Source organism: Haemaphysalis longicornis, unplaced genomic scaffold (assembly GCF_048455015.1).
Source record: "Haemaphysalis longicornis isolate Haplotype H1 unplaced genomic scaffold, Haemaphysalis longicornis Haplotype H1 scaffold_7, whole genome shotgun sequence".
NCBI lineage: Eukaryota > Metazoa > Arthropoda > Arachnida > Ixodida > Ixodidae > Haemaphysalis > Haemaphysalis longicornis.
This window is the reverse complement of record NW_027526422.1, coordinates 121,172,300-121,187,414: the sequence shown is the minus strand read 5'-3', so window position 1 is coordinate 121,187,414 and position 15,115 is coordinate 121,172,300. Positions and strand designations below refer to the sequence as shown.

General features: G+C 45.8%; 1 protein-coding gene across 1 annotated transcript in view; it reads right to left on the bottom strand.

Annotated features, from left to right (window-relative positions):
- The window catches only part of LOC144146905 (spliceosome associated factor 3, U4/U6 recycling protein-like), a 58,844-nt gene that overhangs the window by 30,246 nt on the left and 13,483 nt on the right, over positions 1–15,115 (bottom strand). Inside the window, exons 8-11 of the mRNA XM_077678866.1 lie at positions 6,943–7,081; positions 4,712–4,828; positions 2,295–2,366; positions 1,647–1,705 (exon numbers count right to left, since the gene is read on the bottom strand). Of these exons, the coding sequence (XP_077534992.1) occupies positions 1,647–1,705; positions 2,295–2,366; positions 4,712–4,828; positions 6,943–7,081 (387 nt within the window). The remainder of the gene's footprint in view (positions 1–1,646; positions 1,706–2,294; positions 2,367–4,711; positions 4,829–6,942; positions 7,082–15,115) is intronic.

Genomic DNA, 15,115 nt, shown 5'->3' with positions numbered 1-15,115 from the left:
GCTGAGAATGCCCCGTGTGCAAATGGGGCAATAACCCTGGCACAGCAAACGGTATGTTTACTTTGCCATTCTCTCCTATGTAACCTAAAAGATTGCTCTAGTGGGCATTTCATAACTGGTAATGTTGAGTGCAAAGGTACGCAAAAAGACACAAGGACAAGACACGAAGTCGCTGCCACAACTACTACTTCAGTTGTAGTAAGGCCCTTGTGTCTCACCCCTTTTTTGTCCCTGTGTACTCTTGCGCTCAACATGACCAGCAGCTCTCCTTGGTCACACTCACAAACCAATGAGAGGTGCGAAAGAGCAGAGCCCCCCAAATTCGCTTCTTGCAATTAACTACAACAGGTGTATGCTGAGCTCAGAGGACTTAGGCCTGTACAATGCTTCAGCAGGCCACATGTTTACCTACACACCGAGTTCCACGCAAGAACAAGTGACACTTCCCACAGCATACAATATCACACAAAGTCGGCACAATGTCATAATGAAATGGGCTACAACAGACAAATTAATGCAACTAAGTAAACATGGAGTGGAAGATGATAGGTGTAACATTAAGGGACAAGAAGAGAGCGGAGTGGGTCAGGGAACAAATGCGTGTTGAGGACATATTAGTAGAGATTAAGAAGAAGAAATGGGCATGCGCAGGGCACGTAATGCAAAGACAGGATAACCGTTGGTCATTAAGGGCAACAGAGTGGATCCCTAGAGAAGGCAAGCGTTGCAGGGGGCGGCAGAAAGTTAGATGGGCAGGTGAGATCAAGAAGTTTGCGGGGATAAATTGGTCACAGTTAGCACAGGACCGGGGTAGTTGGAGATTAATGGGGGAGGCCTTTGCCCTGCAGTGGGCGTAGATAGGCTGGTGATGAAGTAAACACAATTCCCCTTTGAGGCAGTGTTGAGGATGATGGTCGTAATTATTTCATCTCGGCTCCACCTCAAATTTGTTACAACGGGGTGACAAGACAAAGCCACATTGCTGGCCTTGGTCCCATTTACTCGAGCCATCGCTGGTTCCATGGCATCCTAACATGATCGTCTGCATCTCTATTGTGGGAGTTAAGGACACAGAATCTGAAGCGTTAAAACACTACTCGGCGTAAGCATAGAAGAAAATACTATCTGTGCTGCAATGCAACCGGTTCAAGCCCAATTTATCAAAATGACCGCAGGCAGTGCAACTGGCACTGCCACATCGCCTCCTAAAAGCTGGCCCATGATTCGAACCTGGTTGCTGGCGCCACCTAGGAAGCTGCCAAGTAACTACGAGAGATTACCTCCCTTCTTTGAGGTCTGCCAAGATCACAAATACAAGAAAAATAGCGTTAGAAACCTTTTGATGAAATGAGTAGAGAAGTATTGAGAGTAGAGAGACCGCTGCCACTGTCTATCTCATCAAGCTACTGGAGATACTCTCATAATCCCTTCTCCCCCCCCTCTTATATCTCCTACCCGAGAGAACAAGACAAAAACCAACTCCCTTTCCAGCACTGATAAGCATTCTGAACATGAACATCCAGCACATGATAAGCACAGTGACTTGTGAGACTTGCAGCAGGAAATAAAAGCGCATTTTCATTCCCCAAGTGAGGACCTCACATACAGAGTTAATTAAGTGTTGGAAGCCTACCACTGCAACTCACCTCCAGCTTGGCCCAATACTTGAGCACGGGGCCACATATATCACCCTCTGCTGCCGCATCTGAAACATCAAAATCAGTGCGGACACACGTTCTGGAAACTGCACAACCTCGTAGTCTGTAATAAACGCTAAACAGCGACATCACTCCTCATAAGCTCACTTCAAGGTGAATTTTTCAACTGAGAACTACACGCATCATACCTAGACGAATGGCTCTAAGAACGCAACTGGTGTTTCACGAGTTAATTTGACACCTTTAGAGGTGGTCATACTCAAAAAGGCGTTCGCGTTCAAAATGCATTCATAGACGTTCCCACTAAAAGTGCTCACAGGTGCTTGTAACTTTAAATGCAGTGACGTGCCATAGCTTTTCACTTTAAAAGAGACAGATCGGTTGGTTATGGGGTTCAATGCGCTGAAACTACACCTGGTCTATGAGGTGCAGGCTCCGGATTAATTTCAACCACCTGGCGATTTTGAATGTGCGCCGAAATCCCCAATTGCGGCTGGAAGGTTGGATTGAGGAACAGGCAGATTTACAGACAGATAGACACCAAAATTTTCAGGTTTTAGTAGCTTAAATATCACCCTTAACAAATGCACATGCACACCGGGAAGGTGGCCCAAAGCCAGCAGCAACGCAACTCACACTGGCCCAGGTGCTCCACCGCTTTCTGGAAGGCTGCTCGCAGATCCTCCAAAAGTGGAGCCACCGATTCCCCTGCAACCAAAGCGACAACATTCCAGAGACTATCGTTAATGGTGTGGTCGGTGCACTTGTGGGCTCAGGACAAGAAGCTGCTACATCCGGTAGCTGGCAAAAACCGTTTCTCTCTCTCTCAATGGCCTCCCCCAATGGCCACCTAGATAAGAAATAGGAACTTTAAGAGAACATTTTTGTGTATGGCAAAGTTAGTCCTGAAAAGCAGTGACTACTGTCCCTGCAAGTGCCTGTAGATAAATTTTATTGGCAAGACTACAACTAAAAATTATGTTTAGCAACACTAGTTCTTCACAAGCACTTCCCTAGCACTGTATACCTACTAGAATACTTATTTAGTCACAGACAGATTACTGTAGATACCGGTCAACCCACGAGGCTCACCTGGGAGTTCCCGAATAAGCCGCTGCTGCTGCTATTATAAGCAGCTACTGTCCATTGCCAGTCCATGAAAATGCATTTCTGACCAGAGCTTTTGGAACTACCCCTTCAAAAGCTAACCATGAGAAGGAGGATTCTCCTGGGCCCTTCACTATGACTATGACATAATAGATACTGTGACCGATGTACGCCTGTACATGTGGACTAATTCTCACTTAGAAGAATACACCATGATACAGTGTGGACCACTCATAATGTATGCCGTGGGAGCCGCAAAAATCAGCACTATAAGTGGCACCGCACTATACACAAAGCATGAGCGCATCCAATCACAGGACTACCTACCTTTCAATCATTCTTTGCTTTTCATCACTCAAATGAAGGTCTCTTGAAAATAGCAGCGCAGCCTTTATTTCGCCTTTCTTTTTCTTCGTCAGATGCTACTGCAGGGTTTACAAGTTGCGGCAAGGTCTCACAAACTGCAAGCCCGGCTTTAACTTTTTTGTGCTTGTGTTGAGGGAGCACATCTACGTTTCTTTGCGTCTATGAACGGATGCCGCAGGACAACAGGTTAGAAAGCAAACTTTTTTTTTTTTTTTGCTCCTCAGCTCACGTTTGCCATGCCGAAGGTGGTTGCTTATCAGTACAATGTACAGGTAGACGAAAGCTTCGGCATTGCAGCTTGCTATCTCTAGGTGTTCGAAAAATGAAAGGGCAGTTGCTTATCTGCACAAGGTTCTAATTGCAACATGTTACCGCGAATGGGGTGGGGGAGGGGGCTGGCTATTTTCAGAGGTGCGTCAAGCAAGGGCAGCTGTGGTTATCACGTGCGTGCAAATAGAACACTCAAACTAAAGGGTGCAGATTTTTTTCTTTTCTATGTCAAAGTTAGAGCAGAGCAGGAAGCGTGAGCTGCATCGAATGCAGGGTTGTACAGAATATTTGACTGAAAATTCAAGGACTTTTCAAGGATTTCAAGGATGAAAATGGGCAAAATTCAAGGAGTGTTAGCAAAATTTTATTTGCTTACAAGAGTTATGAAAGCAGCGCAGTTTTCGCATGTATTTCTTTTTCCACAGAAGCTATCTCCAGCTCCTTTTCTTTAGCAGTTCGACGGAAGCTGTTTGCCTTGACTAAGTAGGTGAGGTCGTTTTTCGCTTCAGCTTCTTCTGAAAAACGGTCCGCAGATTCCAGCAGGCACTTGAGTTTTTTGAAGCTTTGACTTCCTCCCTTGCATCTTATCGAGCTCTTGCTCAAGCTCTTTTCTCTTTGAAGTTGCCTGCCGTGACAGTGCTTGTTTCTTTTGTTCGTCTAGGTATGCAGCATACCTATGCCGGGCTTGGCGCACTGACGCCTTCAACTCTTTTGAAATTGGAATGTTCAGCAGGCCGCCATGGTTTCTCACCGCCTCGCAGATAACTCGTTGAGAAATATACAATAGCTCTGCCAAATTCTCGACCGCAACCTGCTTGTTGATGCTGAAGCCTCTTTCCACTGAGGCCTGCCCATGGCTCAGGAGGAGAAGAAGTTTCAGCACAGCCCATCACAAATTTTCAAGGATTACAAGGAGCTCACTTATATTTAAGGAGTTTCAAGGGCCATTGAATTAATGTTATCAAATTCAAGGATATTCAAGGATTTCAAGGGTCTGTGCGAACCCTGCGAATGGCCGATTCCTTTTTTTTTTTTTCCTTCCTTCTGGCGACCCTAAAATGATGCCACAGCTGCGCTAATCAATCAGCAGACCCACGAAAAAACCACACTATAAAAATAAAAATAAAAAAACACTATAAATGGTATTACGCTTAATTAAGCAACGCATAATAAGCAGTGAGCTTATTATGCATTGCCTTCTATGTGAGGCCTACCGGTGGCGAAGAAAACTTGCACTACATCCGGTACCGCACTATAAGCGGTTACGTTATAGGAGGGTAGAGCAGCCCGTACCAAGAAGCGGCACGTACCTGCCTGAGTGGTGCGTGCCTCAGCACGACGCCTCAGGTAGTCAAGGAAGGCCAGCCAGACCCGCTGATAGTCCTGCCCTTGGCTGAACCCAGCCTGCAGGGCCTGCTCCATGGCCTCTGCAGGGAGTGGCAAAAGGAGGAGAAGAGGAGAGTTTGCTCCCTTGCAGGCAACCGAAGCACTCATCACTCTAACCCGCAGGAATTTAGCAACAACGCTGCAGTTGAGGACAACCACAATGAAGCTGGTCCTGAAACAAAATTGCTTACCGACAAACATTTTCTTTTACTCGCGATCACTGTGTCGCATGCATCATTAATACACAGGAAGAAAAGACACTGACGTAGGTGAAAACTCACTGCCGCTCTTAAAGGTGGTTCGCAACTTCCTGCATGCACTTTACAACCGTGTGCTTGCAGCTTTTGCAGCAAGTGCATGGCTGTAAAGCGCTATCAGTGACCCCTTGGCCAGACTCTTCCATGTTCGTCACTGACACGGACGTACCATAACACTCCTGCACCTCATGTGAGCAAGAGGCAGCAGCATTGTAATCCTAACCAAGCAGAGAAAGCGCAAATGTTTATAGTGTAGTTACACTGCTTCGATCATAGGAGTAATCAAAAAGAAATTAACTCCTCATGTATTGTCTCCCAAACAGGGTCTATGGTATATCATCCTACTCCATGTACTCCGCCATCATTGACTCTTAACTGGAGCAGCAGGGCTGTTTGGCGGCCTCTTATAACTTCTTTGACTGAATCGTTGCAATCCTGTGGCCATTACACACCGCTTTTAATTGATTGATTGTAGGGTTTAACGCGCCGACGGAGTGCAGGCGATGAGGCGCACCGTAGTGGAGGGCTCCGCATTAATTTTGACCACATGGGGATCTTTAACGTGCACCGAAATCTCGTACACACGGGCGTTTTTGCTTTTCGCCTCCATCAGAAAAGTGGCCACCGTGGCCGGGAATCGAACCCGCGACCTCGTGCTCAGCAGCTCAATGCCTTAGCCACTGAGCCACCGCGGCGGGTACATACCGCTTTTAAAATATGCTTCCATTAGGTTGCAGCGGCTCTAGGACATAGCACGCCTGTTACAATACACAAAGTTCACATTCAAGAACAAGCTCAGTGTAGTCTGTTTATCCTCAACTGTTTTGCGAACCAGAAATCGACACGCCTGTTACAATACACAAAGTTCACATTCAAGAACAAGCTCAGTGTAGTCTGTTTATCCTCAACTGTTTTGCGAACCAGAAATCGAGTGAGCAGAGCATCAGAAGGTATGACCACAGATGAGGTGGGTTACCACTAGGGCTCCAATTTCGCCATGAGTATGTTAATCAGCCGCCAGAGGAGGGGGTAAAGTACCACACATCCCACTTTCTGAACTTTGCCAATTTTGGCAATTTCTTGGCTGCCACACCTTTTAAAATCCACAAGAACTGGTCAGTCTCGGTCCTTTTAGCCGAGCACAAATGCACAAAGCACACAAGCACAAACAGAAAACAGCAACTGCCCTTTCACATCCTCCACTTGTAACTTCCAGGAGCCACAGATTTTCACTAAAACTGTCAGATGATCAAACAATCAGCTTTGAGTTAGATGTGACGCCAAAAAGAGTTAAGGCTTATTTATGGTTAAAATGGTGATTGTTTCGTTTCTGGGCACGGCTTCCAAGCAAACGTACAGTCCTTACTTCAACTGGCCTGCCCTACCACTTTTAGACAAGGTGCCGTACCTGTGCCTAATTTTGAATAAAAGCCTTCATCCGTGAGCACTCTGCTTGTTTTCTTTCTGTCCGTTGGCATTGGCTGTACAAGATATGGTGCTTAACGGTAGGTGGCCACAATATCCCACCTTCACAGTTCAGTTTTTGTGCTCTTGAGTACGTTCTTCCCAAGGGTGACCAGAACATCCTCCTTTGCGCAGAGAAATGTGAGCACATAGGTACCAATATGACTTCTTATTTCCCACCATGAAAAAAAAGGTAAGACATTTCCCCCCACAACAAGACAATGCAAGATGCATTATAGAAAAAGGTGCAAAAATGATGATGACACAGTACTGAAAAAACACAGTACGATGTGCTCGCAAAAAACGCAGGACGACACCATGCCCCGCCATCGTCATTTCTGCGCCCTCTATCCATAATGTATTGAAAACCAAGTTGCTCAACTTAAGGTCATGCTGAACACAAGATGGGAGAACGGGGGAAGGGGCCGACCGACCTTTGACCCGCTCGTGCGGGGCCTGTGAGCGCTCGAGCGCCTTGAGGTAGGAGGCCCACAGGCTGGCCGACCAGGGGCAGTTGCGCACCGACCGCTCGTGGCAGGGCAGTGACACCGATTCCACCTTCAGCTGGGTGTCCTGCAACGTGAAAGAATTTAAGCACCAGCTAGCAAGTGCCACGGATGCCCTTGGCCCCACTGGCACTTTTCTGGCTTGCTTCCATTTGAGTTCCAGACTGCATACCGTGTAGCCATTACACCACCCTGAAAGACCCATCACCATCATACTGAGGAGAAAATAGCTTAAAGGGGCCATGCAGACAAAACACGTTTGGTTCATTCGAAAAAGTGCCTTTTTAGAATCACACTGACACCACTGTTAACATGCGCTTCGCTCAAGTAAGCTACATAATTAGGAAAAAAAGGAATGGCCATGCGTACCACTAACTCCTGTCCTGGAACAGAACCTATGATGTCATATGTGCCCAGCTGTGCAATAGTCTGAGGCCGGCAAAAGCAAACGCAAATTAGGCAGGGCTTATAAGCTTTGCACAATGAGGTATTTGTGCTTAGCACTCTCGTGACCGCATCTATTCCTATCGATGGTTTGCTATCGATGATTTCAAATTCAAATTTTGGCGCTCTCCGAGCGCTTCTGGACCACTCACGTCAGCCAAATGGTAAAGAAGGAAGTATTTTATCAGTTTTGCTTTCGAGTTTCATTTTTCCGCTGCGTGGGGGATTTTTAAATGTCCTTTGCCGCCGGGGAAACGAGCTCACGTGGTTTCAGTTATGGCGTCGCCGCCGCTCGCCGATGCTTCGCGTGAACGGGGAATTTCAACAAATTCCGGTGTAACTGAGCTTGAATCTGTGCACGATAGTAGCGGCACAGACACGGAAGACGACTTCATTTCGTCAGACTTTCCTACAGTCAGCGAAAGTGCGTCAAGTGGCCCGGGCCATCACCAGCTGTGCACCCTTGAGTTTCGCTTTCTTCTCTGGTCGCTCTATCGCGGTCGCATGTAGTTGTAGACAGATCCGGCCCCATTCGAAAGGCCGCAGCTCTTATCTGCAGGGTGTCGACTTCGTTCGGGCGAGACCATTTCGCACCAACTGCACAGAGAGCCGAGTTTTCTCCACAAACACAGCCCGGAGTTGACCTTGGCGTAGCGTTCCGGAGCAGCGCGCAGCTGTTCGTGTTTATATTTATATTTTCGTATGTAAATAACTTTGGTACTTACACCACTCATATTTGCAGTATTATTCTATAAGCGTTTTATGTTCAAAGTGTATATTTCAAATTGTTTTTATGTCTACCGTGTGCAAAGTAGCATCGAGGTTACCATCAATTCTTTCCTTTTTGTTACTTTTTTTGTTTTCACAATTTTCTTATAAAATTCCTAATGTATTTGTTACTGTAATTATTACTGTTGGAAAGCCCCATTCTTCCTGTATCATATCCCAACCTACACATTAGCCTCCATCATTTTCTGTGGCAAGAAAAAAAATTTCCTGGACTGCCCAAAACCAACCGGTAGGCATAGTGCTTATATAATGTATGTGTGTAAGTAACTTTTCTACTTACAGAGCCCGTTTTTGGAGTACCGTAAAAACCCGCGTATAATACGAGGTTTTTTTCAAAATTTTACTATGTAAAATTTGTGCCTCGTATTATATGTGGATACCAAAGTTTTCAGCCGAAAATTTGCACTTTACGTTTCGGTTTCAGCGGAGGGTGCGCCATCTTGCGGTGGCGTTAGCTGGCTGCTGCTTCTCTCAGCCGGCGCCATTTTGATTGTTTTGACCATGCGAAGGATCCGCACGTTCACCGCAAGTCTATCACGATGCCGGGTGCACGAAGGCAGTATTCGGCTCCAATTAAAAGACAAGTTATTTTATGTGCCGAGACCATCAGGAATTGCGCCGCAGGACGGCAGTTCAGCGTCTCTGAAGGCAGCATTCGCGGGGGGAAAAAGCAACTGGTGCTTGACTGGATAAAGTCTGTCTGGTGTGGGCGGCCTGGAGCACTGCTGGGGGTTCCCGTCAGTGCTCGTGTTGGACGCCTTTCGCTGCCACCTGGCCGATTCCGTGCAGAAGTTGTTGCGCGAACCCCGCACCGAACTCATTGTCATTCCAGGAGGAATGACATCCCAGCTGCAAGCGCTAGACGTTTGCATCAACAAGCCTTTCAAAGACTGCATCAGGTCCTGCTGCCAAGAGTGGATGAGGTCAGGAGACCCGTAAGTGAGAGCTACCGGATGGCTGACGCGGGCTTCTCCAGCGGTGCTTTGTGGCTGGATCGCGGATGCGTGGGCCAGCATCTCAGAGGAGCTCGTCAGTCACTCTTTTAAGAAATGCGGCATCTCGAACGCCCTTGATGGCACTGAGGACCACTTTCTGTGGGAAGACATTTCCGACAAGGCGACTTCAGGAGACAGCGGCAGCGAACCTGATGATGACTGAATGGACGTCAGGAGACAAAGCCAGTGAAAACTGACAATGACTGAACGGTGACTGCAGTGCAAATAAATGTTTTCTGTGCTCTTTACCTCGCATTATACGCGGATGAAAACTTTTTTTCTGATTTTGCTGTCCCCGAATTACACCTCGTATTATACGTGGGTCCGTATTATACGCGGGTTTTTACGGTATTACTTAATCAGGCCCTTATGTTTCAATTGCATATTCCAAATGTTTTTATGTGTACCCTGTGCAAAGTGGCATTGATGTTTTCATCACTTCGTTTTTCTTTTTGTTACTTTTCTGGTTTTGTTAATTTTTTTTTATAAAATTTGTTATAAATCTGTTGTTCGAAATTATTACTGTTAGAAAGCCCAATTCTTTTTCTATCATTTATTATCTTACACTTCAGCATCACTCGTTGTCTGCGGCAAGGGAATATTTCCTGAACACCCAAAAACAGCTGATTTTTCTGCGGTCACGAAAGTGTTTAATGTAATGCATACTCATTTTACAGCTGTAAGAATGGTTCGGTAAAGAATGAGTAACAAAAATACACGTAAGCATAGAAGTACCGATGCGCACTACTGTTGGTACTGGTCGCACTATATGCTCGTTTTAGCTGCACAGCACTCCGCTGCTTTAGAGTTGTCTTACGTGACACTGGCCGATTGGGGTAAGCGACGTTAAGAGAGTTTTAGCATAGCGGGTACCGCCCGCTAACGCTACGGCGGTGGGTAGCGGGGCCCAACTGGGCAGGTGCACATCCGTTCGGGTAGGGCAGATTAGTTCCCGTGCATTCGCTCTGCTGAGGGGCAACCTCCTCGCCCTCCCCGAGAGCACCAGCGTGTTGTGTGTTGTGTTGTGTTGTGTTTTATGGCACATAAGCAACTTAGGCTATCATGCGCCAAACAGAAGGTTTTGTGTATTTTGTGGATAATAACGGTTACATCACGTTACAGCTTTACAGCTTGCTTAGAATCCCTGCTTCCTTGATAAAACTAAAAACGGAGGAAATTTTAACAAGTGCGTTTTCTCCTAAAAGTAGACTGGGGTGAAATGGAATGTGTTCGTCGTAGAACAGCCTAAAATGCTTTTTTCTCAGGACCTCAAATTTCGTACATGAGAGTAACATGTGGTTTACTGTTAGCTCTTGGTCGCATTCCTCGCATCTCGGTTTATCTTCTTTCATTAGAAGGAAGTTATGTGTCAGGTGTGTATGTCCGATGCGGAGACGACATAAAATGACTTCTGTGTAGCGCTCCTCATGTTTGCTTGATTCCCACTCTGCTATAGTGGGTTTAACTATGTGAAGTTTGTTGTCTGTTTCGTTATCCCATGAGGACTGCCATGTTTCTCTGAGTTTACTCCGTATAAATTTCATACAGTCGCTATGAGGAATATGTACTTGTGTTACTGTTTTACTACCAGCCTGCGCAGCACATGCATCGGCTCTCTCATTACCATTGATCCCAACATGGCTAGGAACCCAGCACAACTTAATTTCCTGTCCCTGTGTTTTTGCTGTCACTAAATTGTGTATTATGTCTCCTATTATGGGTTGAGCTGCATTTTTGTAATGTAGGGCTGTGATCGCGCTGAGCGAGTCTGTGTAGATAACACTTTTCGGAATGCTTTCCTTCCTTATTCTTTCCACAGCAACAGCAATTGCATAAGACTCCGCTGTGAAAACCGAGGCGCACTGAGGTAGTCTGATCACCTTCTCCCATTTACCTTGTATTATTGCACTCCCAGCATAGCATGCTGTTTTGGAACCGTCTGTGTAAAATGAGGTGTAGCCTTTGTATTTTTCGTTTAGTGCCAAAAACTCCTGTAATATGTGTTCACGCGGTGTTTTCTTTTTTTGAAAGTGTGTCAGTGCAAAATCGCACACAGCAGGGAATGTATACCAAGGTGGTAGTTGTTTTGTTCTATGGGCAGTCCCAGGTAATGTGTCCAGCATACCAAGTTCTTGGCATTTCTCTTCAAACCGAAGGAGCAACGGTCTAATAGCTTGGGGTTTGTTATTAAACAGTGTCCTAGATGGGCATTTCGTGACTATGGGATAGCACAGATGTTTCGGTAGTGAACGGATCTTTAGGATGTATGAGCACGTGAGCATGAGTCTTCTGTATGTAAGTGGCGGTTCATTGGTTTCAACATAAAGACTGCTAATGGGTGATGTCCTATATGCACCAGACGAGAGTCGTAAACCTAAATTATGTACGGGATCCAGTCGTTTTAAGTAGGACTGCCTTGCTGAGCCATACACAATGCAACCATAGTCTAAGCAAGAGCGTACAACGGAGCGATAAACTTGTAGGAGGCATGACCTGTCGGAACCCCAGTGTTTACGAGACAGAACCTTAAGTATATTTAGAGCCCCGGATGCTTTCTTTTTCAAGATATTGATGTGAGGCAGGAAAGTGAGTTTTTTGTCAAATGTTACGCCGAGAAATTTGTGTTCATTTTGTATGGGCAAATTTATTTCTTTTAGGTGTAGGGTGGGGTCTGTCTGCAGGCCTCGTTTGAGTGAGAAAAGAATGGCGACTGTTTTGTGTGGTGAAAACTGGAAACCATTTCTGTCTGCCCATGTTGTCAGTTTATTTATGGTCAACTGTACTTGTCTCTCGCATGTCGTTACATTGGACGATGTGCAAGCTATTTGAAGGTCATCAACATAAACAGAATACATAATCGACCTTGGAATTATTTTTGATATGGAGTTCATTTTGACAACAAACAATGTTGTGCTAAGAATACAGCCCTGAGGGACCCCGTTCTCCTGTACGAAATTCCTCGACAGGGTTGAGCCCAGGCGCACTTGAAATGAACGATTTGTCAAGAAATCATTCAGGCAGTTCAGCATTCTTCCACGTATGCCTAATTCTACTAAATCCCGCATTATTCCAAACCTCCATGTAGTGTCATAGGCCTTCTCGAGATCAAAAAAGACAGCAAGACAGTGTTGTTTGTGTATAAATGCTTCTCGTACGGCATTTTCAAGGCGGACAAGATGGTCAGTTGTTGAGCATGCTTTTTTGAAGCCGCACTGGTGAATGTCTATAAGTTCATTTGATTGTAGGACAAAATTTAACCTGGTATTCACAACTAGTTCAAAAGTTTTGGCCAGACAGCTCGTAAGGGCTATTGGTCTATAACTACTAGGGGAGGTTGGCGGCTTTCCGGGTTTTAAGAATGCTACAATAAAAGCTTTTTTCCAAGCTTCCGGCATTTTTCCCGATACCCAAATTTTGTTAAAAAACTTCAAAAGTGCTTCTACAGCAGGACCAGACAGATGAGCGAGCATTTCGTAATGTATATCATCTGGCCCGGGGGCGGTCTGCTTACCAGCCAAAAGAGCTCTCTTTAATTCTTGGAGTGTAATTAAACTGTTGTACGTTTCGTTTGTGCCACCAAATGTTGGCAGTCGTTGTTTCTCAGCTGTGTTTTTATACTTTAAGAAAGCTTGTGTGTAGTGTGCGGAACTTGATACTTTGGCAAAGTGTTCACCCAGTATATCTGCCTGTTCTTCTATGCTTGTTTGCACATCTGGTGCTGTTAAAAGGGGAAGTGTGTAGGGGGAGTACGTCCCGTTTAGCTTATGAATTTGCTCCCATACCTTCTTTGATGTTACGGAGCTGTTTATGGACGAGACATAATTTTGCCATGAGGCTCTCTCAGCTTTTCGGCGAATGTACCTTGCTTTAGCTCTTACCTTTTTAAAATTTATTAAATTTTCTTGGGTTGGGTACCTTCTAAAGACTCCCCATGCTTTATTTTGCTGCTTTTTTGCCTCCTTACATTCTTGAGTCCACCATACTTTGTGGTTCTGCCTCACCACTCCCGTGGACTGTGGGATAGCTATGCGTGCAGCATTAACAATGCGGGATGTAAACACTTCATTCAATTCGTCAATACTAAGAGTGTCTGAAAAAACTTGGTCTAAATTTGCTTCCGAAGCAAAAAGTCCCCAGTCGGCAAACTGAAGTTTCCACCTGCGTGGTTTCGTCGGGATAATAGTTGGTGAAGATGTTACACTAATGAGTACAGGTAGATGATCGCTCCCATATGGGTTGTTTATGATATCCCATTTAAAATCGCTAAAAACAGATGGTGAACTAAAGGATAAATCTAAGCAGCTCATCTTTCCTGAGCTTGGGGAGCAGTATGTAGGCTTACCAGTATTCAGTAAGCAGACATTATTGGTCAAAATCAAATCTTCTAAAATCTGGCCTCTTACATCGGTTTTTTCACTTCCCCAAAAGGATGAGTGGGCATTAAAATCACCTACTATTAGGAACGGTTCTGGTAACTGATTTACTAGGTCTTCTAAATCAAGCAGTGTTACCGTGAGTTGTGGTTCCAAGTACACACAGCAGACTGTGATTGTTTTGAATACAAGCATGGTGGCAGCTACTGCTTCTAGCCTAGTTTTCAGTTTATGTTCTTTAGCTGCAATACCATTTTGCACAATTATGGCGACACCACCAGAGAGCCTATTCGCCTGCTCTCGGTCACAACGAAAGACCTGGTATCCTTTCAGTATGTTCTTATGTTTAGGACCCAAGTTTGTTTCTTGAACGCACAAGACTGCAGGTGAATGAGTCGCGAATATTTCTTTCACGTCATTTAAATTATTTAAAAGTCCTCTACAATTCCAGTGGACTAGGAATGCCATGTTATTTTTGTATCAGGTGAAAACTACGTTTTCGGTCCCGTGATACGGTTTTTGCCTTTCTTTCCATTTTCAAGGGAGTTCCGCCGCACCACCGAAGTAGACGGCCGAGAACCTCCCTCAGTTGTGTCCATTGTCTCCTCCGAGACGCTGGAGGTTCGTGCAGAATGCACGGGTGTTGAAGTGTTGGACCTAGCCGTGTGGGCAGAGGTCTTCGAGACTGCCAAACCAGGGGTCCGTGCAGCCCGCTTTGGGGGTGGTGGAGCAGCACTAGCTGCTTCCACCGGGGGCGCGGGGGGCCTTGCTTCAGCCTCACTCTGTGTGGCTTCAGCAGGCGCCGAAGACAGCTGTGATGCCGCGCCCTGTTGCACCACAACGGAGTAGGATCGGGTATGCGCTGGTGTCAGTCGCCTCCGTGCTTCACGAAATGTAAGGTTTTCAGTCACTTTCAGCGTGATGATCTCTTTTTCTTTTTTCCACGCTGGGCAAACACGAGAGTATGCTGCGTGGTTGCCCTTGCAGTTCACACACAGTTGTTGTTCGGATTCACAGTTCTCAGTAAGGTGTTCATTGGAGGCACATTTGGCGCAGGTGTCTTGGCCCCGGCAGCTTAGCGAGCCGTGACCGTATCGTTGGCACTTGTAGCATCGGCGAGGATTTGGAATATACGGTCTCAGTTTCATTTTTGTGTATCCTACCTCTACGGATTCTGGAAGTATGCTGGATGCGAAGGTAAGGACCATGTGTTTAGTCTGGATTTCTGTTTTCTCTTCTGATTTTAATTCTATACACATTTGTGACGTTCTGTTCTTTCAGACCTTCGAGAAGTTCCTCCTCAGACACGTACTTTAGGTCGTCATCGGATATGACTCCGCGGACCGTGTTGAGTGACCTGTGTTCGCTTATAGTTATAGGGATCTCACCAAAAGATGTTAGTCCTGGCAGTTTGTCACACTGGTGTTTGTAGAGCAGTTCGAGTAGGAGGTCTCCATTAGCTAGTTTTTTTACTTTGTAGCCTTCGCCAATGGTGGCAGT